Below are 22,432 nucleotides of genomic sequence, written 5' to 3'. Positions count from 1 at the left end.
ACCAATTCACTACACAACTGAGACATAGGGAGAGATTACCACTACTCGACGCATACTACCGCACAAAATGTCCTGTAGATCAAGATACTTAGCGTGCTCAGTAACACTTGTGTTGTGTATACGAACGGAACGAGTCCAGTCATCGGCAAAGGCTGCGAGGGGACCGGGTCTAACCGGAGGGACATGCTATTCAGGTGAAAGTCTCTATTATTCAAGCTCCTGGCGCTCCTACTGGCATCGAAAGGCCGACCTCCGCAACGTTTCTCTGTCATACACTCACGAGTAGACTGCGGTGGGGTAACGTGTAAACATGAGGGAATAAAACCCTGGTTAACTGTCGATGTCTTGTAGCCGCGAAATGCAGGGTCCAGGTAGGAGTAATAGTGGGTCGAGAATGATGCATTAATGATTGGCCTGAGCATGTTTTAGACTTATCTCCTTGAGATCGCCAGGGGACTGCGGCTGCAGTAAACTCGTCTCTTTATTTTCTGACACTTACAGGACGCGTTTCTCTACACACAACCATGAGTCTTACATTAGGCGATAAACTCAAGCTACTCCCGACAGTGGTGGCAGTTGGTGAGTTCATATACTCAAGTCCTCGTCTATACTTGATTCTGAATATGATATTATGGTCGCGTAGGCTTCACGCTGCTCTATAAATTCATCTTTGGCCCTCTTCGCGGTACAAACGGAGCAAAAACCTTTGATCGCGAAGTGTCAAACGCAGTTACACGCACTTTGACAAACTGGCTCAACGTCCGTCAGCTACAGCACATACGCGGTTCGTCAACAGCTGCTTGGGAGAAATGGATATCCACACAACCGGCCGAAGTGGAGCACTCAACCGAGTTGGTTGGTGAGGGAGCCAAGTTGCACTGGATAGGAAGTAAGAAAGCCACCAAGATATTGCTCCATCTTCATGGTAAGGACCTCCTTCCCATTGTATCAAAAATGCAAGTCTTACATATTATATAGGTGGAGGATACATCCTCCCTCTTTCAGTCGGTCACATGAAACTTACGAGCTACCTACGTGATGGTGTCAAGGTCGCAAATGGAACTGATATATCTGTGGTTATATTTGAGTATAGTAAGTGATAGCTTCCAGCACCAACGCGACCATGCTCATGTTTCCCTTTCGATTTGTATTAGCGCGTGCACCGCAGGCACCGTATCCTACTCAATTCCGCCAGTTCAACGCTGCTTTGAAGCATCTTGTCGAGTCTGGCATCTCGCCGTCTAACATCGTCATATCTGGTGACTCTGCTGGCGCTCATATTGCTCTGTGTGTCATTTCTCATCTCTTACACCCTCACCCCATGGTCGACCCTCCGCCCGTACTCTCATCTCCTCTTGCCGGTCTGCTCTTGATTTCTCCTCGAACCACGAATGCCCTCGTTTCACAATCTTTCACGGAGAATACCAATAACGATACTTTGAGTAAAGAGACGTTAAACCTTTGGATATCCACTTTCAGAGCTAACAGCCATATCGCTGATGATGAGGGACTTGAGAAAGACGGCTTCTACACGGAACCCTTGCGTGCGCCTCAAGAATGGTGGGATGGTCTGGCTACCAAGGTCGCAAACAAGGTCTTCATATCCGCGGGTGGACATGAGTGCTTTAAGGACGACATCATCGCCTTTTCTGAGAAATGGAAACAGTGCTCAGGTTTGGATGTCACTCGTGTGGTTGAAGAACGAGGCATTCACGATTCACCCCTCATGGACACTGATGCTGGGAGACCTCCTACCGATCTGATGAAGGCAATCGTGAGATGGCTCGCCGATATCGCCAGACCATGAGTATGAAAACAACAGCTCTCCAACGATTCCAAGGCCTCTATTTCTATCGGAATTTAAAGCTATCATATTTCCTTTCGTGTTATATATGTTATGATCGCTTCAATCTTGTATTTATCTTCCTTGTTGACCTAATTCAATATATAGATGATAGTCGATCGATTTCTGAGCTTGCTTCATCATAACTGCCATTCAGCAAGTGTCCCCATCACGTAGACTGCAGTGTAGAATACTACAAGATTCCCCCGGCCGTGCCTTTTTCAAAGTAAATAGTCCCATAATCTGTCAGACGATACTGAATGGCATTACTGCGTGGGACAGGCAAAAGCTTTGATTTGCTTGTAGCTACTCCAGGATGAAATGCGACCTGAAATGATTGTCGTCCAGTGAGCCAAGTCAAATTGATTAGATATCCGACTCACCTCTCCACTGACAGCTCCACTGCGTCCACTCGATAACGGTCTCACTTCAGCATGATATGTGCACGTCTGAAGCATATGTGCAAATACAGTATTAGGTTCAGAGAGGTTCAGTATGTGGTGCCGTACGACTAAAGTTGCATTCGCCTTAGTACAGCAAGTGAAGATCAATAAGACAGTCAGACAACGAAGATAGAAAATGCCACCTTTAGACAAAGGGCTCGCAAAGCACGGGAGAACCGTATTAGTTCAATAGGAGACACCCCAATCCATTCAAGGGTCGCGATGTCGTCGAGGATGACTAGTACTTCTGACTGTTCTCCATCTGACGGATGAACAACTGGGTAAAGCAAGTCATATATGGGCCGCAATCGCACAGCATTTGAACTGTCAATGTCACCACTAAGGTCCCCGAAGATAGCTGCAATGTCTATGAAGCTGATGATCCCGGATGCTATGAGCTGAGGAAAATTCAGGTTCTTCAAGAACAGATAGGGAATCAGATCCTTCAGGAAATTCGTAAAGGGACATTACACACTGCTTTTGAAGATGTAGCCTTCCATCTAGAAATGTCCTCTGATACCGATAGGATCACGCATTTGCAGTTTCGCGATTCTCGCAGGTGCGTACTAAGGAACCGATGTAGCAAAAAGTCGGCGGGAGCACCAAGATGATCAGAAACGAGGACAAAATGACCAGAAGCGAGCAATCCAGCCGGGGGGAACATGTTGTGAATACGGAATGGATGGATGTGTCATGAGATGCATGAGATCTGCACGAGACCCGGATAGGGTTAGACTAAGCTTAAGTCCCGCATCAGAATATCACTCACTGCACTTTGCCCAAAATAAATAAATGACTACCTTGAACTTTTCCTGGGTAATGCACGAGTAATCTTAAGAGAAACATAAACATCTACATTGTGTTCACATTTTTATCCATTCAAGGTTGTACCCACAAGTTGCACACATTCATCTTCGTTTGTAGCGAAGAAAGCAGTAGAAATAGCAAGATCAAGAATATAGTCCGTGCCGTCATTAGTAAGTAATCCAAGTGAAAAGTGTTTCAAAAATGTCCGTAAAGTGTCCATGAAGTGTCCGTAACGTGGCTAAAGTTGCTTTTTCAGCAAGCTGCTGGGTGATATCCGCTGGTAGCAGCGTAAGACAAGTAATCAGCAAGGTTATCATACGGAATCTCTTTCGTATCGCAGAAACCCGTCCAAGCACTGATGATACCCCAGAAGTTGGAGACGTAGTCGGTTCTAAATGGCAGACCTCAGGACTGTAAACTGGCGGAAAAGTGAAGGATACTTACGAAGTAGGGTAGGGTCCGTTGTTGTTACTCTTTCCTGGGGTCTCAGCGCCGAATGGGCCTCCCAAGTCAATCCAAGTGCCAGTCTGTACGAATGAAACGCGGTTAGTAAAGCACGTGGAATTTCTCTGGGGTGAGTGACGTACGAGAGCACCGTAGTATGCGTCGATCACGTTTTGCTCAGACATGGTCTGGGCACCCCCTGTTATGTTGTAAAATACCTAGGAATGACTCAATATTGCTCTTGAAGAAAAAAGACAGACCGTGTCACTTACAGCTTGAGAGAGACGTGCCTCAGACGCCGTCGTCGGGTGGTCTGAAACATAAGATGGGTACAAGTGCTGAAGCAACACATCCGTGGAGGCTTCAGCGTAGCAGAAGCTGGAGAGGACACAGTACTCGTTCTGGAAGAGACCATCGGCGACCCAGAAAACACATTCGCTTGCTACTTCGCTGCAGCTACCGTTGTCAGTAATGGGCTGGGGAACACATGGCAGTGTCTCGTTTGCTATAGTCGCATTGCAAGAAGCCACAGCGGGACAGACGCCTGGGACGGATGAATATTCGAGCCAATCCTAACGATACACGAAATTCAGCGACTGAAATGAATAAAGCAATTGAAGAAAAGAAAGTAGCAAAACTTACAGCAAAGTTAGAATAGGGTACGTTGAGAGTGTCGCAATAGCCAGTCCACGCTGCAATGTTCTCCCAGTGCGCAATCACGTCATCAACACTGGTCGACTAAGTCAGTGTGCGTAACGCAGGGAGTGACGCGAGGAACTTACGTCGATGGGTATGTGCCGTTCGGAGTTATCGAGATCTGACCATAGTATGCATCGATGAATGCCTGTTGACTCATGTAATCTTGGCCGCCAGACATTGTCATGAAGAACTAATGAAGATAAGAAGACATTCAGCAAGTTGAGTGCCAGACCAAAGGCCTCCGATAAGACTCACGCTCTCATTCATACGCGGCTGATCGGCAGGGGCGCCATTCTGAAAAAGGACAGCAGAGGGAACTTGTGGAGGTGCCGAGCAAACGGTAAAAAGAACGCATGCAGTGTCGTTGTAGAAATGGGATAAATCGGTGACGTTGGCGTTGCAGGCGTTTTTGAGTGACTGACAACTGTCTGTGTCGGATGCGTCCCGAGGAAGCACGAAGGGCGAAGCATTAGTGGTAGCAATTAGGAAAGTAAAAACGGAGAGCATCGAAGTGAACATCGTGAAATCGAAGGACAGTGTGGACGAAGACCTAGAAAAGATGTCGAGGAAAGCCAAGTCCAAATAACCGCGAAATTAGCCTAGAGGATGCTAAGACGAGATGGGCTTTAGGAACGTACTAAGCTGGCTTTTATACCCTATTTTCCTACCACATGGACGACATTGCACGGACGAAATATGCCGCTGTCGATACATACGATGATGACGGTGTCTGATCAAACTATGCATTCACGAGGGTCTTGGAGGCTGTCCAGCGGTGAGTCTTGCCCGCAATAACGTTTGGAATGAAAGATGCAGGGGGTTGCATGCGTTGCACTTGACCACTTCTTGTCCGATGGCAGTGCATAACGACTTGCTTTAGGGACTGGCTCGCCGACAGTCACGGTGAAATGGATCCGTGCAAGATCCGTGTGCAACTTTTACGGCAAGCAAGAAACATGGAAGACCCCGGTGGCCCGAGGCAAACCAACATGCCGCAGTGGAAACATTGTAGCAGACGTCTAGGACTGTTAGGCAAATGGTATGGTCTACACTACCGGACAACTAATGAAACATCAAGTACAAAAAAATAGAGTCCTAGACTTGTCGTCTCTACCCAGAAATCATTTGCCTAGTAATTACAGGCTAAGCGAGTCATCACGGGCACGTCGTCGAGCAGCGTCGAACTCCTTGTCACTGCATTCTTGACATATCAAGGCCGGTGCCTGTGTTGCTTCGTAAATTATGAGGCCTTTTCATGCTAAAGGAGCTAGAGTTTAGTCATGTGTGACCGGGGTCGTCATATCAGAAGTCTTGCAGTCGGGTTGGTGTGCCACACGATAAGGCCCAGCCCAGGAGCCTGAGTGCTGGTAAAGAGATGCGAGACTGGTACGAGTGTGTGCACATGAATGTGATATCACCTTAGAAATTTTTAGACTACACGAGAAAGCCTCAAATATATTACTTAGCTGATTTGAATTCGAAGGGAAAAGCAACTTGGGCTCACAAGTTTTGCGTCAGTACACACCATAATATTCGATTGAATTGATATACCGCTGCTAACTCCATGGCTGTCACCAACCAGTGCAAGCAGTTAATGACTGCTGGCGATGATTACGCCGCAAGAGTCCGAAGCTAAGGGGCTACACAGGTAAACAGTCGATAGCTCGATGGAGCTGTATATCTTAGAGTATAAAACTTCATGAGCTCGCAAATTTTATGTGACATTGACAGGTAGGATGAAACAACACACCATATGCAGTTGGAAGCCCCATGTGTTGGTTGGGGATATGTTACTATGAACACGAAACCAATACTCTGATCATGACAGCGATGGGCTTGACTTCTGTCAAAGTGACGATACAATGAGAGTTGGTCATGGGTTGGTCGTGAGTTTGGATATGGTTCATCCTTTCTAGACAGTCAGAAACAATTACAAACCGCATTGTCAAAAACTCATGACACATTGACATATCAATTGAGTACATACATACTGAATGGAATAATTAGTACAGTCCACTTAGACTATGACATATATGTGAGAGGCCGTAAATTGCGTAGCACCATAGTATATTGTCACAAGCTTAATTTCAAATTTAGGTTCAAGTAGATAGCCCGCTTGGATGCCTGGAGGATCGAATGACGTGACTTTCATATACTGCGGGATAGCATCAACTTGTCAGTCTTAGTCGCGTTGTCTATTGCGTTTACGATAGAAAAATACCGAGAGTATATCAATATATTTGAACGACAGCTTGAAGGGGACCCTTGAAATCCAAACAAGAAAACCTACTTTATGACTAAAGTGGCGTTCAGTTCTAGCACGATTGATACAATAGCATAAGGTACGTACTGTCATCGGGATGACAATTCGCTATCATATCGTCCAGTGTTTGATACAGATCCCCTACAGCGTTGGACATAGAATTGACCTTCCCTAGGCCTAGCGTGAGAGCTGTCTAGAGCCAAGAAAACGGCAAGGAGTCTACTAGCGAGTAAGTAGCAGGCACTGTCGATATCCTGATGCGGTATTTGCCTTTATTTTTTTGGCGTGTCTGTCATCCTCTGTTGTTCCGATACTTGGTCCTGGACTCGTGACTGTTGAAAACCGACCCTTGGGCCTTGTCTGGGTCGAACATACCAGAGGGGTATCTGGGAAACACGGCGGTCCGGCAGGCAAGAAAAGGAAAGGCGACATGTCAGCTGAATTTCGCGCACCGGATGGAAGTCTTGCACATTAAATGGAGGTCTGGATGCGATTGAATGTGATATTTCGACACACCCAGTTCTAAACTTGGAGACGCTTTGGAGACACGCCAGGTGGCAGCCGAACATGAACGAAAACCCATAAAACCTGTTCAGGAGGTACATGGGAGTCTTAACATTACGGCGGCCTTGGTACATTTCGTGTGCTGAAACTGAGTATTGAGCCAGAATAAGTGAGTGCAAAACACACTACAAAGTACGACGAGAGAAAGCGAAGTCCGGAACGCCGCATATAGCCGAGCACGTGTGCGATATCTTGCGCATTTACCCAAGCAAGTTTTCAAGATTGCTAGTAACCCTCCTCTTTACTCTCCACCATCTTCCCAGTCGTCCATCATGAAAGCTGTCGTACTTGGTGCCGCAGGTAAAATACATCAGTCATCTTACCAAGGCCACTCAGTGATAGTTGTATAGGTGGTATCGGTCAGCCCTTATCTCTTCTCTTGAAATCAAACCCGCTCGTAACAGAGGCAAGCGAGATCTGAATGCATCTCTTATTGAGCGGTTTAATAATTTGATTTAGTTGGGCTTGTATGATATCGTTAACGCTCCTGGGGTTGCCGTTGATCTGTCACACATCGCTACCCCCGCCAAAGTCGAAGGTTACTTACCTCCGGATGATGGCCTGAAGAAGGCACTGACCGGTGCCAATATCATTGTGATCCCAGCTGGGATACCCAGAAAACCTGGAGTGAGTACGGTATTTTTCTGTCTTAATTGATAAGCTCATCCGATATGGCCATCTGGTTAGATGACACGGTAAGGCGTTTCCTCATCGATTTATTTATTGACTGATTGTCGGGATGCTCTGCTAGTGATGATCTGTTCAAGGTGAATCCTGTTTTTTCATTTGAATAGAAACCAATCACTTACGATATTTAGATCAATGCTGGCATAGTCCGTGACCTTGCCGTTGGAATCGCAACGCATGCACCTAAAGCTTTTGTGCTCGTCATCTCCAACCCTGTTAACTCCACGGTTCCCATCGTCGCCGAGGTCTTCAAAAAGAAGGGCGTATTTGATCCCAAGAGGTTAGTAAAAAATTACTACGTCTATTGCATGATGCATATAGTTATCTTATTGTAGGATCTTCGGAGTGACCACTTTGGATGTCGTTCGTGCATCGACTTTCGTCTCGGAAATCATCGGGGACCGTTCGTTGTCCACTTCCGTTACCGTCCCTGTCGTCGGAGGCCACAGTGGCGTAACTGTGCGTACTTGATTGGCTTCCTCTAGGACTGAAGCTGATATCTAGCATGTCCGATATATACGTATAGATCGTGCCCCTTCTTTCCCAATCTTCCCACCCTATTCCCTCTAGCGTTGCTTCCTCCGACATCGACGCATTAATCAACCGTATTCAATTTGGTGGTGACGAGGTCGTTAAGGCTAAGGATGGTGCTGGATCTGCCACCCTTTCTATGGCTTTCGCCGGTGCCGAATTTGCTGGCAAGGTCATCAGGGCACTGAATGGCGAAAAAGGCATCGTGGCTCCGAGCTACGTTAACCTTGCTGCTGACAAAACTGGTGGAGAAGCGCTCAAGAAAGAAATCGGCAAAGACCTTGAATACTTCTCAGCACCTGTTGAACTCGGCGTGCGTGTTTTTCCCAAATTCGACTTCTATAGTTCTTGTGTTGATCATACTCACTTTCAGACTGAGGGTGTCGTAAAGATCCGATCTCTTGGAAAGATCACTGAAGCTGAGCAGGTTCTTGTTAAAGCTGCCGTTCCCGACCTTGTAAGCAACATCGACAAGGTAAGTCTGAAGTTCCTGCTGGATATATCACGTGATCAGCATCTTACCTTTTAATTTTCACAGGGCGTCTCATTTGTAGAAGCAGCGAAACTCTGATTTATTGGCAGAGCGAATGTACGATTGAGGATTCAAACAAACAAATGTGTTATATTCGTTTGTACAATTGTGGTTTCAAGTTTTATAACTGCAAATACCGATTTAGAGGTCGCTTACGTATACTAAGGCCAGGAACGAAATTTATATTTCTAACATGTCAAACCTTACTTACGCCTAAGTACCGTGCGCAAGAGGAGCGGCATTTATGTGTGATCCTTCGTGATGCCGACAGCTCTCGACTTACCTGGAAGAAACAAGAAGGTTTCCCAGTCAGGTATGGAGATATTAGGGTCCTGACTAGACCAAACTTAGGGCGGGCAGTTACAACGTTTACACATCGGCCACCCACCAAAGATAGTTTGCATAGCTACTGGTGCTAAGCAGTCGGAGACTCCAACGTACTACTACATAGGAGGGCTTCATCGCGAAATTGGCGGACTAAATATGTCGCCAAGGCTCGCTGGTGCCAATATACTTAACAGCTCAATTGATTCCCTTCACACGTAACTAGCACTAGTATGGTTCGACCTGGCCCTCTTTTATATTTATACTCATGCCCCTCGGTCAATTCTCATTCCAAAGGCCCAGGACTCATCACATATGGCGAACATGATTGATTTTGCTAGTTGTTTGGCGAGTTGGAATGTCACGACGGTGAGCTAGTCCAACCATACTAGTGTGATTTATTCTTCACTGAATCATTTATGTAGGAAATCACTAGTCAGTGTAGTTTCTATTTTTTCGAATATCTTTTTAGCTTATAAGTAGGCCAAAATGCACAGTCGCTAGCAGTGCACTTTTTGTGAGTGTTATAGTTCCGGCGATGCTGACGTCCGTTTGACCACTGATGCAAGTATTGATGCGGCTCACTATAGTTTTATGACTATTGTTTAACATTTGGCGAAGAGGTTGGTACCCTACGTTTCCCTGATAGGGCCCCTTTTGTTTGTAATTGATTTTACGAATTGTGTCTTACAGGCACAGTTCATACGGAGAACACCAAAACGATTTACGATCACTTGCGCTGTTTTCCTTTTAACTCGATACTGTGGCTTCGCAAACGCATTGGTTTCTGTGTTACCAGTGAGCATGGTTTGTCTCATAAGCAGGCCATTCAATCATGCTACATTTACAGCCGCCACTAGTGTCGCCCCTTGTCTTTGCGAGTGAGTTGATAGCATCTCTGATCTCGCAATAGACATAAACTTGGTCTTAGTTTTGCGCCTCGTTACGATCACCGCGTCCGGTGGTAAGCACTGAATTTACCATCGTCACCGCCTAGTCCATGATATGTATATATCACAGGGATTCTTGCTGTCCGCACTTGGGCAGTCTGGAAAAAGGATCGCAAACTCAAGTATTTCTTGATATCTCTTCTTGTGGTTGGTATTTCGACTATATATTATATATTCAGGGATTAATCAAATAACCTCAGGTTAGCTCGATTCCAGGAATAATTCTTATTGAGAAAACTACCGTAGCTCGTGATTACCTATCATTCCTCTTGATCAGATCTTTCCCATAGTGTTCTGAACGAATACTGCTTTTACAGTCAATCCTAACCTGGCGCTCGCGGGGCTCTGCGGACAAGTTATTTCTTTTGCAAACTTGTGGGTTCTACCTTTCGTGTTGATCGTCGTTTTTGAGATCGGTGAGTGCACTTAACGGACTTGTTATTGGCTCTTTTGTTCTATGGAGCTAGCTAACATTCCTCCTAGTCGTGCTTTGCCTTACGCTCTATAAAGTGCTCGGTTGGTATCGTGGTATGGTACCAAGTGCCAGATCTCCTCTACTAGATATACTTTGGCAAGATGGCAAGTTCATTTTCTAATACATAGGGACGCTGTGCTGACAGATTTGCGTCATATTAGGCATAATGTACTTTATAGTACTACTAGGTATGTTTTTTTGCATCAGGTCACCTGCAAACGAAAGCGCGACTTATATCACTCTTAGCGACCAGCTTGATAAATATTTTCCTCATTCTGGAACAACCAGTCAGTATTTCTTTACATATCATGCCTGGTACTGTACACTTACATTTATTATGGAAACAAAGACACCGCAAATTGGAATTGCTTCAATGGAGTGAGTTAGAGTCTCCAAATATACTTCTAGTATTCTGACTTCTTCCGTTGGACCAGCCTACAAACATGCTTGCACAGTATGTTGTCGACGAGGAGTGTGTTACATCTCGCGTCGTTGAACCCCAATGTGGAAGACATCAGTTCTATTCACACTTGTGCTACTACCGCAAATTTTACGACAAATATAGACTTTGTTGAGGTCGGGGCGCAGGGGCAGAGCGAAAGTGACATGAGTAATCACGTAGAGATGTTACCCCAGTGCTAGTATTGGGTGTAGATTTGTGTGCTACTTTGAGGGCGGTTGCCGGGATTTATGAGAAAACGAGCCCACTGTACAACATTTTTACTGATGATAGCGCTTGTAATTGGCATTTTGGCATTTGGGTCAGCGTCAACCTGCGACTTCAGAATTGTCCGATTTAAGAAGATACAGAGCCCCTATTTGCTTCAAGTTTTGTTCGTTGATAGGCTATGTCACCTCTAATTCTGCCGAAATTGTAGTGCTGTAATTGACTTTGAAGTCTAACTCATCGGCGTGCCTCTCTGAGTCCGGTGACCACGAGCCTGAGAGATTTGGACACGGTACACAGGGCCTTCCTCTTCGAAATTTCACATCAATGTGAAACCGATGGTACCGTCTTACAGTTTTTGTTGGGTAAGTTACAACCGGCTTATACCCCTGTGGCTGTACATACGCGGTTTGGCTAACCGCCGGGTGCATTCCCTGTCCTGTGATGCCAGAGAATAAGAAAGAGTAGCTATGGCTTTAACGAGGATATGTAGATCTGTATCTATAATCTCGGTGATCTCTATTATCAAGCGATATTCACGGTATTCTTCTGGAGGTAATCTTATTATTGTACTCACCAGTTTCAGTTTGTTGCCAATCACTACATAATCTGTTAACACAATCCTAGGACATGGATTTAATGTCCTGCCCTGAAGAACCACATAACCTGTGTGATTTCCATGTTCCCTTAAAGTAGATGGTATTATATATGAAACTGATTTTCATACCGGTACGTTGTACATATCTAAAATCCATTGTAAGCTAATCATAAAATCGTCAGACTAAATCCCTAGAACCTCAATCCCTTTATAAAAGAGCTCCATTCGACACCGTGAATAACTGATATAGTCAAATTCAGGTTCGTTATTACCTTCCACTAGATCATCTCTTGCCTGCACGATGCCCCAGATAGCCCACATACCGTGTGATGCAGCGCTCCATATCTGAACTTGACGATCCAATGTCATGATGGCTTCTTCGCTTACTATTGGTGTGGGCACAGGTGGACAAGAAGAACTGGATGGCAGAGAGTGCGATAAGTATGCACAGTAGAAGTTGCGCCGCTCTTCTAGAGTCGGATAACGGGATGGATCAAGAATGTGTGGAGTGGATGAGTGATAGTCTGCCGTCCACTCATGGAAGTGATTCGCGATGTCGAACGCAAGAGGATTCGGAGAAGCGTACTCGAAATCTACGACGGCAATCTGACAAGCAAAGTCAGTGAGTATACGATGAAAATGTTCATTGAAAATAGTCACCTGCCAATGCTCTGGAGTTCCTTCCTTAAGCTTCTTGGTCAGTTTCAGAAGGTTACCATACTGAGTGTCGTTGTGCGCGAAAACTCGCTTGCTCTTGCCTTCTATCTTTTCCGTCTGTTCTATCCACTTGATGTACTGAGACCATCGCTCGTAAAACAAATCCATGTCGAGTGCTTTACGGTCGATTGGAGAGACAGCCGGCAACGCCAGAACACCACGAGCAGATAACACCCATGAGTTTACATTATCCTTTGCACCTATATGTCTGCTGCTTCCTCCTACATGATTTATAGATGGGGGTTTATACACAGCAGCAATATCCACTGAATGCAACTCTGCCATGCGAGCACCAATCCAACAGCTAATTTGCTTATTTCGCAGGTCCGGCGGAGTAAGTGTCACAGAGTCGAGATATTCCTCCACCCGGCCGTTCTGAAAAGTACCGTATACACGAGCACCAATGCGGTATTCAGACGATAAGACATGAAGGGTATGAAGTTCTCGAGGACGAGAGATGAGCGAACCCGAGGAAGGGCCGTATATCCGTAGCAGAAGAGTGCGAACGGATGGCTCTGATGGACAAGAGACGAAATACACAGCATTTGTCAGAGAGCCGGACACCTTGAAGATTTTTACAGCCGATGCTGGTATTTCAATCTTTGACCATGAAGGGATGCCCAGTGCAACGAGTATCGCAAGTAGTTGAGTGGCAAAGTTAGAGGATTTATATAGTCTAAAAAAAACAAAACAGTCAGAGCCAGTAAAGACAGTATTGGAAAACTACAGCAGACAGCGATTGGACTGATCTGTGCATAAATATACTACTCCACAATCCACAAAGTAGATCCAATTCATGGGAGGAAGATCACAGTGAGTCCTTACCTTGCATCTAGTTTCGCATTTACATGACGCAGACCTTTCACACCAAGAAAGGTGCTTTCTCCATTTACACGAGATGGGACGTCAGCAGAAAGACCAAACTGAGGCTCAGGGTCCGCCAGTAAACTGCTGAAAGAGGTCGAAGTCGACTGCACAGAAAGACTTGGAGAGGGGGATACAGATGGCATCCTCAATGTTTCCAGAGATATGCTTGCGCAGGGGCTTATAAGTAATTCTGGTGATAGCTGGGACATAGAAAACGAGGTCACAAGAGCAAAAAGGAGAGATAAGAACGAGGAAAACACGCATATGCGGTGCGTGATAGACTCGGTGCCAGTCTCTCGGACCGCTAGGCGAGATAGCGTTTAAATATCGCTTAATATTTTGTTCTCCGCGATCTATCGCCCAATGAGAGCAGAAATATAAGTTCAGTGCCTATCAATCCTATCAATATGCAATAATCTACCAAATTGTAGACTGATAGACACCATGGCCCTCCAGGGAAGACCAGGACCCATCAGCAAAAGAACCCAAACGTGACGAGCCGTGACGGTTAAGTACCGACGTATATAGTGTTGATGCAACCAAATAAGGTAGTGCCACATTGATGTTGCGATCAAGATGGAGTGATCATCGAGCACTATTGAGTGTCTGGATAGTGTCGGGCTGGTCGTCTCTTCACAGCTGTAGGGGGTGAAATATCATGTAATGTATCTATTGTTCTTTCATAGTAATCAATTATATTGCCAGTATTAAACCGAGATAGAAAAGTGGAGAAAAGGCTGGATACAAAGATACAGGAAGGCAGAAAAGATACCTCGGCACAGCGAACGAGTACTCTACAGTGGTGCAAAACCCTCTACATCCAACACTTCTTCGTCTCCAAGCTTGTCCTTGCCATAACACTCCTGTGCTCCCTCATCTTCTATAACCTCAGCCTCTTCCTTGTCGTTCTCTCCCTCCAACTCTTGCTCCTCATCACTCTCTTCTTCGGTGTCCCAGCCCTCGCTTATCTCTATGCCATCATCACCCTCACCCTCAACCTGTGCTGGCTCGTTCTTGTGGTCTGTTGAACTGTGGGGCTCTTTCTGAAGGAAAGAGTCCCACTCTCTTGTTGCCTTGTGCCCAACACCACCGCCTCGATACCGCATGAACATGTCACAGTCTACAAAACTGTGGGACATATTGGTAGAGTTTCAGTACTAGTAGTTCAAGCAATAAAAATGTACTTACATATTAACATCAAAAAAAGCCCAGTCTTCATTAGTTTCATTTGGTTGTCGTGTGATTGATGGGGGTAAGTATTCATCTGTGCGACCATATGCAAATGCCGGAATGAGATGGATGCCTCGAATCACAACATCGGGATCAAGAAATCCAAATGCGCCAGGTTCAAGCCCATCCATAAAGCCAACTCGGTGCCAACGTTTTGCTGCCCACCCAGTGGGTGTACTTGTGTCGCGTGCAAACCAACGTACCCAAAGTACATCCATTTGCTGCGGCTCCGAGAGTTTGGACTGGCCACTGTGATGTTTGACATTTATGTGGAAAATTTTGATGACCCTAGTGTACCAGTATGGGTGGGGTTCCTCGGTCTCATCTGGGTCTTCATGGGCAAGAACCATAATGTCAGGGTGTGTCCGAGGATTAATTGAGTCTTGTTCACGTCGTAGATCATAAGTGGTATAGTTCAAACGTAGCACTTGGTGCCAGTAGAGTTTGTTCTTGAGGATTTTTACGGTGCCACATTGCTTGTCAGTATAGAAAATCTCATCACCCTTGTATGTTACACCAAGGAGTCGTCCTAGTAAATGGTTTTTCAAGTGTGGTATGAAATCCTAGCAGCACAATCCATCTACTAAGTCCCCAAGCCATTTTGTCAGCCCAACTTTGTCTCGACTTGACTTTGCAATATGGTAGTGCGTTGATGGGTTTGTGTAAGGTAGATTATCATCCAACTGTTGTGTATATTTTTTGTTGGATGTTGTGTTTGTAATGGGTGATATATCTGCTTTGCGCTGTTGGGAAATCTTGGTGAGAAGCCATTTGCGTGCATCTTGATGAGTCATTTGTGAGATGAGATGATGTTTGCTTGTTTGCGGGAACCGTTGTTTGGCACATTGATGTTGTAGTTCACCCTGTTGATAATGGTTTCTATTCAGTAAAACACAGCAAATAACACTTACAAGCTGTGTTGAATAGCTATCTGTTGTTCCAAATTGTCGTATAGTATCTGGGTAGTCACCTAGAGCATGGTACTTGTATGTTGTCAGGTTGAATTTCTTTCGCTTGGGACCAGTGTACTTCGCTCTTGCTGGATCGTCTTGGCCAAGTCCTTGACTTCCCACATTGGCCATCTTGGAAGCAAGGGCAGCAGTTCGTCTCCCACATGCAGCCTCCTCTTGAGGGAGTTCAGTTGTGTCATACAACTCACAAGTGGTTTTCAAGGACTTGTGCACAGCCTGGCTGAGTGTTATAGTTGCATCGTCAAAAAACTTGAGAGTGTCATCAGTATGCAGATGAAGCTTTGCATATGCATGCCAAGTTTCAAGGGCAAATATGAGGTCAAGAATGATTGTGTTGTGGCTCCCAGACAGTAGACCTTGGAATACCGGCATTGCACACTGATATAAAGTAATTAATGCAAGCATCAAACACCTGATGGAGGCCCCACCTAGAGTAAATCTTCGAAATCCCTAGCTGCAAGCTTCTTCATAGCTGATGCATTCTTGTAAAAACGTCGGATAGTGCCTCTACCAAATGTTGGGACTAAACGGTATCTTTTTCATACAATTAGTCAGAAAAATCACAACAAAGGGAAATATATACTGCTTGAGTTCAAACTCATGTAAGAGATTAACTACAAAGAGGTCAAAAAAATTAACCCCAAATTCATAGAGACGCTCTGAGACAGCATTCTTTAAAAAACAACATTCAGTTATCATGAAAGTAAAAGTAAAAAATACTTACTCGAGTTGGAATCACAGAATGTTCACCCAGCACTGATTCTATTCTTTCACTATTTATGGGAATGCCATGCTGAAAGATAAGCTCCTGTGCCAGATTGACCTTGTTGCAGCGCATGTTGTCATCTACTCTTGACTTGCGACGGCAAGTCATATCCTTTTTTTTACCCATTTTGTGAACTTCTGATTTTCTGACATAGCAATGTGGGCATGGGCAATTGCCTAGAAATTTGATGCTTGCAAGTAGTATCCTGAGGACCATATTAGTCAAGCATAGGTAGAAAAAAAGAGACCTTACTTTTCTGGATAGTCTGCCAAATATGTAAAAAATCGAGGAAAAACTCGCTGTGTGATTCCGTCACCACAGCAGATGACAATACCATGCCTATAAGCATGCATGAACTTCTTGTCCATCAGAAGCTCCCATATGGCATGCATTAACTCTCGTTTGCAGATGTTGCAGCTTCACCAAAAAGGGAGATATAGACTTCTTGAATGTCATCCGGCAGCTAAGGCATAAATTTTCAGTACGAGAACTAGACAGCATAAATTTCACATACTGTAGGGATATAAGCCAGATGGTGGCATGCCATAGATGTGGGTTTGCCTCGGGTGTACTTGGACTGATTACCAAGTAACACATAGAACGGCCATATACTTGCATTACCAAAATTTGCAAGATGTGTGGAGTCAGACCACAACATAAGCGAGGCAACTGTGTGTTCAAGTTCGTCCCCAGGCTCTCGTGGTAGATTGTTGACTTCGTTGTAAGCATCAATATATGCATCTGATGAATAAGCTTCAGAATAGAGTCTAACGGTGTGATCTGAATCATCTGATGGTTTCCAGTATCGACGAAAGGGTGTTGTGTGGTAAGTTTTGAAAACCTCGTCCTCAAAAACACCTGAGATTATGTCAACAAGTGAGCGGTGATGAACACCTGGTATTTCAAGTTCTGGCGCATCATCTTCTTGAGCCCATTTTTTCTTTTCTTTTGGCAAGCAAATTTTGACCACTGATTCTTGCCAGCCATTTTCTTCATGAAAGGGATTTTCTCGGTCCTGCAGATATTTGTAAAGGAGTTTATGTTCACGAGTGGGGTTGAAACCATCAAGGTCACTAGGATCAAATAGAGGATCACGAAGATAGGCTGCTAGCCGTGTAAGCTCCGCTGCTGATTTTGTTGATGTCCCTGTGTATTGCCATGCCATGAGAATGCCACAGCTAGGATTTGTGAATGGCAAGAAAAGGTGCTCTGGTGGAATTTCTGATGGCGACAGACCAAAGACCCTTTGCTGAGGCAACACAGCTTGTTCTGTCATGTCTGCTTTGAGGTTTGGAGTATCACATATAGTGTCCAGTGACATGCCACTTTCTGGGGTTGAAGATGGCTGACCTAAGTATACACGATACAGACCCAATGAATCTGGTTTTGTCTCAATATTCTCTGAGGGAATTTCATCCACGTCCTCGCTAGATCTAAGACATTGGGGACTTTGGGAATGTGGAATTTGGTGTTCAGATGTGTGAGGAGAGGGGTGCATATCGTTGGTTTGAGTGTCTTGTCTTCTTCGAGTGACGGTTGGTGGTAAAAAATCAACATATCGTCTTGGTAAGCAAACTGGTCTGCCTGAACAAGTTGTGTGTATAGTCTGGAGCTGCAAACATTATTCAGGTTGTGAGCTATCAGGCTGCCCTTGAACTTGAATATCACTTTGCTAGATAACATACAATTAGTGAGAAAGGTAGCAACACAAGAAAACACAATTAATAACATACCTCTTGGACAGCATGGTGATTGAGTACTAGACTATCTGAAATGATCTCTTCAAATTCTTCAGCTCACTTCAACCTCTTCCTTTCTTTTCTTAGCATTTCCCTCTCTTTATCTTCATCCCGTGAGCGCTTGGTATTGTCATCTAAAATATCACCCAGGACATATTGAGACTTGGCACATTGTTTTGTGTGTAAGTTTAACAGTTTGTTGGTTTTGAATGACTTGCCACAGCCAAAGCAAAATGAAGGCATGGTTTGAGAAAAAATATATATCAGACAATAGCTCTAATCCTAGGCCATAACTGTCACTGGCAGTCATACTGTCTACCAAAAAAATAAGGTTTAAGTTGCTGGTAAATTGCTGATATCGTGTTTAATCCCCGCAGTTGCAAACCCAAAAGACACCACAATCGTTTTCATATCTCTGTTTTGCTATCTTATTGTGTTGCAATACTGAAACATATCCACACAGCAATGAATAGTAGCCCCAGTGATATGGAAGATGACTCTGCCTTAGACCTAAAGCACAACAGGTCTTCCAAAAAAGGAACATCCAAAACACTCCAGGATGGGAAGCAAAGAAAGCTGAAAGAGAAAAAAAAGATTAAGTGAGTTGATATACCCCAAATTAGTATAAGACTGACTTGCAATTACCACCATACAGAGAGGAGCTATATGATCCAAGTGATGGCAAGTCATTAGACCCATTTTGGAATGCGGCTCAATGGATTCCTCGAGATATTGACCTATACTGCAACATCACATCAGACTTTCGTATTGCCATGATCCTCAAGAGCATAGACAAAGAGGATCAGCAAAGGTTAGTATAGAGTTTCTGTGTGTTGCTTGCATATTTGGTCTGATATATATGCATATACTTAGGCTAAAAGACACAGCGGGCTCAAAACAGCCACAGAACAAGCATGTACAGGATTGAGCTGCAATTCGGCAGAGTGTGCTTGACAATATGTGAGTTTTTTCATTTTTCATCTCATGATTACGCATACATCCATACACTTAGGTCCGAGGATGACAAACAACGTGCTGTTTCAAACTTCGACAAGATTGTTGACTTTGTGCCAGAGTTCAAAAAAATGCTGCATAGGAAAAACAAGGATAAACTTGATTTTATTCTTAAAAAGGTGAGTGATTCCTTGCCGACCTTGTATGCACCTGCATTAACACAATTTCATAGATGTATACAATCATGAGGAGTACACGTGCAGATGACAGCAGTCGCCTCAGAAAAGATATACCAAAATATGTGCCACCAGACCCATCCACTATGAGTCTCAACCCGCCAATTCTGACTGGAAGCAAAGAAGATCGTAGTGGGCTCGGATTTGCCCACCCACAGCTTGCGTTGTTGCTTTGTCTTATTATGGCAACCAAGATGAGTAAGTATTTCACGCTTGATTTGGCTCTATTTTTCATGGTATTTTTTAGAACACGCATCAAACTGCTTGATGGACGCATCAGAGTTACAGCCAGCAAGCTCCCCGCATTCATGTATATAGGGTTTGAACCCGCTGAACAGTACAACCCAAATGCTATTCATGAAGGGTTGCTTAAAGGCTATTATGTTCCGCGAGTAAGTATAGTGTTCATATTGATTTTCTCGCATTCTGACTAACATTTTTGTATAGGTTTATAGGCATATCTTTACAGGGCCTGGGACGGCACTCAAGGATTAAACCTCCAAGACAAGTAGAAGCACACGAGCCCATAATGCAAAAATACATGGCTTGTCATGTGCGACACCCAGGACAATCTCTTATGCAATCATACAAGTAAATAATCAACGCTGCATGCTATATACCAACAAATCACTACCACAGGGTCGGCATGCATTAACAAGTCGGGAATCATGGCTTTCTGATGGCATGGACAAGCATTTCAACTACAAGGACTTCTACGACCAAATTAATACATTGTTAGAGGACCCGACTGATCCATGGGCTAAGGATGTATTGACATTCTTTGATCTGTAACACTTTATCCTGTTTTACCTGATTTATTGATGTCCCATTGAGTTCTACCTAGGAATGTTTTCGGCTACTCAAACACTGGAATCAACGACAACCAGTCAGAAAGTGATGATGACATTGCTCAATTCATGACCCAAAGGGCTGCCCGAAGGACTGCCAACTCTAACATAGCCATGGTTGCCAATCCTGCACAGCCTGCTGGAGAGCTCGAAGCTACACCATCAATATAGGTCGCTTACCTCCAGTTCAACACCATATATCCCGCCGGCGAGTCCAGGAATACCCCTAGGCCTAGTTGGTTCGGCTTTCACACCACCACCCAGCTCACCTGCCCAAGGTCCCTCTGACGACTTAGAAGAACCAGCCTGCATGGACAAATATGAATGCGGGCCCTCCAAGGTCATCCCTAGAAAGAGAACTGCAGAGGAGCTGTCTACTATATGTGAAAATGGACCAGGCCCTTCTAGCTCGCAAGTTAATCAAACACACAGCCATGATCAAGCAAGTCGACTCGGACCCCAGTGACTTGTCTAGCCTGAGTGACGACGAAGCATCTGCACCGAAAAAGCAAAAAAGAAAGGGCAAAGAGGTCACTAAAACACAGGCAACAAATTTGAAGGGCAAGAGGCAGCGTCGAAAACAGTCTTAATTTTTGAAGGTCCAGTTATCTTTACTGTCTCGCCTGTTTTTCATGCTGCCTTTGATGTACTGTGTGCTGTGAATGCTAATATATTGTTGTTATTAATTGACACTATGGTCTGAATGACCTACCACAACAGTAAATAACAGTCAGTTGTAATTATCTATCATGCAGACTGATAGAGGCTTCCGGTAGAATTGGTGATATGGTCCCATCATGAAGACAAGTCCAAGTAATAATATACTTGTACTTATCTTCATGATGGAGTCAGTCGACCACGGCTTTGGTGATGGTTTGCTGCAACCGAAACAAATTTGAGGCTTCATAGATAGTGCATGGTCGGCACTCTGATGACACGATGCAGGTGGCGGTGATAGCAGGAGATAGTAATGCCAAGTTTGGCCAGGTCGGGTTTGTGTGCTTTTGCTGATGCCCAACACCTCACACTGTACAGTGCATTATTGAAGATACATTGTTTCATTATCACTGGTACATTAACACTAGCAAAATTACTTATTAAACTTTAGTAAGGTTAGTTACTTCTCAGTGAACAGGGGACAGGTCATCACCCGCCCTGCAGTCACATTCAACATTCCAGCAAAAAAGTAAATGCAAAGGAAATGGTGGAGAAAGACTCAGACACAGAATAAAGTGGGGCACCAAAAAAGAGGCCCACAGTATCTCAACAATAGCCGGTGTTGATGATGAGAACTGCTGTTAGAAAACCACACACAAAAACAAACTAACACACAATCCTCCCAGATTCCACGGAACTTGTTTATGGGCTTTGCCTCCTAGAACAGTGGAGTGGTCTGGTTGTGACCACACTGGATCACAAGTAGCAGTAAGAAGTGGACTTAAGATTAGAGAAGAAGTCTGGAATCGAGTTCTTGTTTTTTTTACAAGGTAAAATACAGGGGTTTATATAGTAAAAGAAAAGTAGGCTATACACAGTATAGCTGTGCAAAAAGAATGAGAAAGAACATGAAGGAAGGAATGTATGCTGACAAATCCTGCATAGGTAGTACAGGATAAGATTGTCAAAAAAAGGAAAAGGAAGGGATAGAACAATGAATGCTGTGAGTAATGTCACAGGTTTGTACAGCCATAAAGTAAAGTCCAATAGCAAAAAGAGAGCAGGAAAATCATGATGTCATGGGAAGATGGAGTAAAAAAAGGGCAAGGCAAAACACTATCAGTATCAACACAGTTCCTTTATTGTCAGTCAGACATTCTAAAAAATATGTGTCCATAAAAATGATTCAAAAATCAAAAATAATTGCACTGTAAATGAATGTTCTGCTGAAAAAAAAGAAACTGGAGCCACCGGTCCACCACCTAGTCCAATTCCGACAGTTCCATGGCCTTACCAATGGACTGGTTGTGTTGGACCACCTGGTCAAACGAGGGAGGGAGAGGAGTAGTCCCAATTTGGAACAAGTGAATCCCAGGCAGCGTGTGGTAGGTGTAGCTGTAGCGAAGACGATGGACAAAAGATATGTGTACCCAAGTGAATGGGACAGCAATGAACATGGGCAACGCAAGGGGATGAACCTTCTCCAGCTCAAAAACTACCCACCCATGCTCCAGCTAGGCAAGACAAGCGGCCGATGTTTTGATAGTATATGATGGTAGATTGATGTCATAAAGATGGACCTGTTGCCCTATTTGAACCGGCCGCCGGGGCTTTGCTGAT

At 44.5% G+C, this 22,432-nt stretch overlaps 9 protein-coding genes across 9 annotated transcripts; 4 read left to right on the top strand and 5 right to left on the bottom strand.

Moving 5' to 3' along the window:
- Positions 1–404: 404 nt before the first annotated feature.
- On the top strand, positions 405–1,937 carry SERLADRAFT_418071 (uncharacterized protein; the record flags this gene model as incomplete). The annotated part of the gene is made up of 4 exons (XM_007323085.1): positions 405–579; positions 644–925; positions 979–1,092; positions 1,155–1,937. 4 exons carry the CDS (start codon positions 525–527, stop codon positions 1,805–1,807), a joined length of 1,104 nt encoding a protein of 367 aa, XP_007323147.1.
- Positions 1,938–2,036: 99 nt separating this feature from the next.
- Positions 2,037–2,950, bottom strand: SERLADRAFT_442534 (uncharacterized protein; the record flags this gene model as incomplete). The annotated part of the gene is made up of 4 exons (XM_007323084.1): positions 2,037–2,171; positions 2,227–2,370; positions 2,430–2,702; positions 2,762–2,950. The coding sequence occupies 4 exons, from the start codon at positions 2,948–2,950 to the stop codon at positions 2,037–2,039; spliced, it is 741 nt and encodes a 246-aa protein (XP_007323146.1).
- A 176-nt stretch (positions 2,951–3,126) lies between these two features.
- SERLADRAFT_477939 (uncharacterized protein) lies at positions 3,127–5,012 on the bottom strand (the record flags this gene model as incomplete). Its single annotated transcript, XM_007323083.1, has 8 exons — positions 3,127–3,484; positions 3,538–3,620; positions 3,681–3,755; positions 3,810–4,109; positions 4,180–4,267; positions 4,320–4,426; positions 4,492–4,786; positions 4,875–5,012. 7 exons carry the CDS (start codon positions 4,753–4,755, stop codon positions 3,346–3,348), a joined length of 1,056 nt encoding a protein of 351 aa, XP_007323145.1.
- Positions 5,013–6,203: 1,191 nt separating this feature from the next.
- On the bottom strand, positions 6,204–7,218 carry SERLADRAFT_477936 (uncharacterized protein; the record flags this gene model as incomplete). Its single annotated transcript, XM_007323082.1, has 4 exons — positions 6,204–6,533; positions 6,587–6,718; positions 6,770–6,885; positions 6,970–7,218. The coding sequence occupies 2 exons, from the start codon at positions 7,135–7,137 to the stop codon at positions 6,772–6,774; spliced, it is 282 nt and encodes a 93-aa protein (XP_007323144.1).
- A 77-nt stretch (positions 7,219–7,295) lies between these two features.
- Positions 7,296–9,041, top strand: SERLADRAFT_477934 (uncharacterized protein; the record flags this gene model as incomplete). Its single annotated transcript, XM_007323081.1, has 8 exons — positions 7,296–7,363; positions 7,414–7,469; positions 7,523–7,690; positions 7,882–8,030; positions 8,086–8,209; positions 8,277–8,594; positions 8,655–8,756; positions 8,820–9,041. The coding sequence occupies 8 exons, from the start codon at positions 7,336–7,338 to the stop codon at positions 8,850–8,852; spliced, it is 978 nt and encodes a 325-aa protein (XP_007323143.1).
- A 1,438-nt stretch (positions 9,042–10,479) lies between these two features.
- SERLADRAFT_477933 (uncharacterized protein) lies at positions 10,480–11,332 on the top strand (the record flags this gene model as incomplete). The annotated part of the gene is made up of 6 exons (XM_007323080.1): positions 10,480–10,503; positions 10,571–10,666; positions 10,724–10,750; positions 10,809–10,849; positions 10,912–10,940; positions 10,997–11,332. The coding sequence occupies 5 exons, from the start codon at positions 10,618–10,620 to the stop codon at positions 11,202–11,204; spliced, it is 354 nt and encodes a 117-aa protein (XP_007323142.1).
- Positions 11,333–11,917: 585 nt separating this feature from the next.
- Positions 11,918–13,635, bottom strand: SERLADRAFT_477932 (uncharacterized protein; the record flags this gene model as incomplete). The annotated part of the gene is made up of 3 exons (XM_007323079.1): positions 11,918–12,433; positions 12,488–13,220; positions 13,370–13,635. 3 exons carry the CDS (start codon positions 13,618–13,620, stop codon positions 12,011–12,013), a joined length of 1,407 nt encoding a protein of 468 aa, XP_007323141.1.
- Positions 13,636–14,205: 570 nt separating this feature from the next.
- Positions 14,206–18,125, bottom strand: SERLADRAFT_411249 (uncharacterized protein; the record flags this gene model as incomplete). The annotated part of the gene is made up of 12 exons (XM_007323078.1): positions 14,206–14,539; positions 14,600–15,204; positions 15,226–15,504; positions 15,553–15,990; positions 16,252–16,284; positions 16,337–16,583; positions 16,631–16,643; positions 16,775–16,841; positions 16,893–17,236; positions 17,273–17,723; positions 17,750–18,050; positions 18,112–18,125. 12 exons carry the CDS (start codon positions 18,123–18,125, stop codon positions 14,206–14,208), a joined length of 3,126 nt encoding a protein of 1,041 aa, XP_007323140.1.
- A 457-nt stretch (positions 18,126–18,582) lies between these two features.
- Positions 18,583–20,326, top strand: SERLADRAFT_442528 (uncharacterized protein; the record flags this gene model as incomplete). The annotated part of the gene is made up of 8 exons (XM_007323077.1): positions 18,583–18,716; positions 18,773–18,928; positions 19,130–19,250; positions 19,304–19,699; positions 19,763–19,815; positions 19,874–19,898; positions 19,947–20,095; positions 20,152–20,326. 8 exons carry the CDS (start codon positions 18,583–18,585, stop codon positions 20,324–20,326), a joined length of 1,209 nt encoding a protein of 402 aa, XP_007323139.1.
- Between the last annotated feature and the right edge of the window lie 2,106 nt (positions 20,327–22,432).

The sequence above is a fragment of the Serpula lacrymans genome (assembly GCF_000218685.1).
Source record: "Serpula lacrymans var. lacrymans S7.9 unplaced genomic scaffold SERLAscaffold_14, whole genome shotgun sequence".
NCBI classification, from domain to species: domain Eukaryota; kingdom Fungi; phylum Basidiomycota; class Agaricomycetes; order Boletales; family Serpulaceae; genus Serpula; species Serpula lacrymans.
This window is presented reverse-complemented; position numbering and strand designations above follow the sequence as displayed.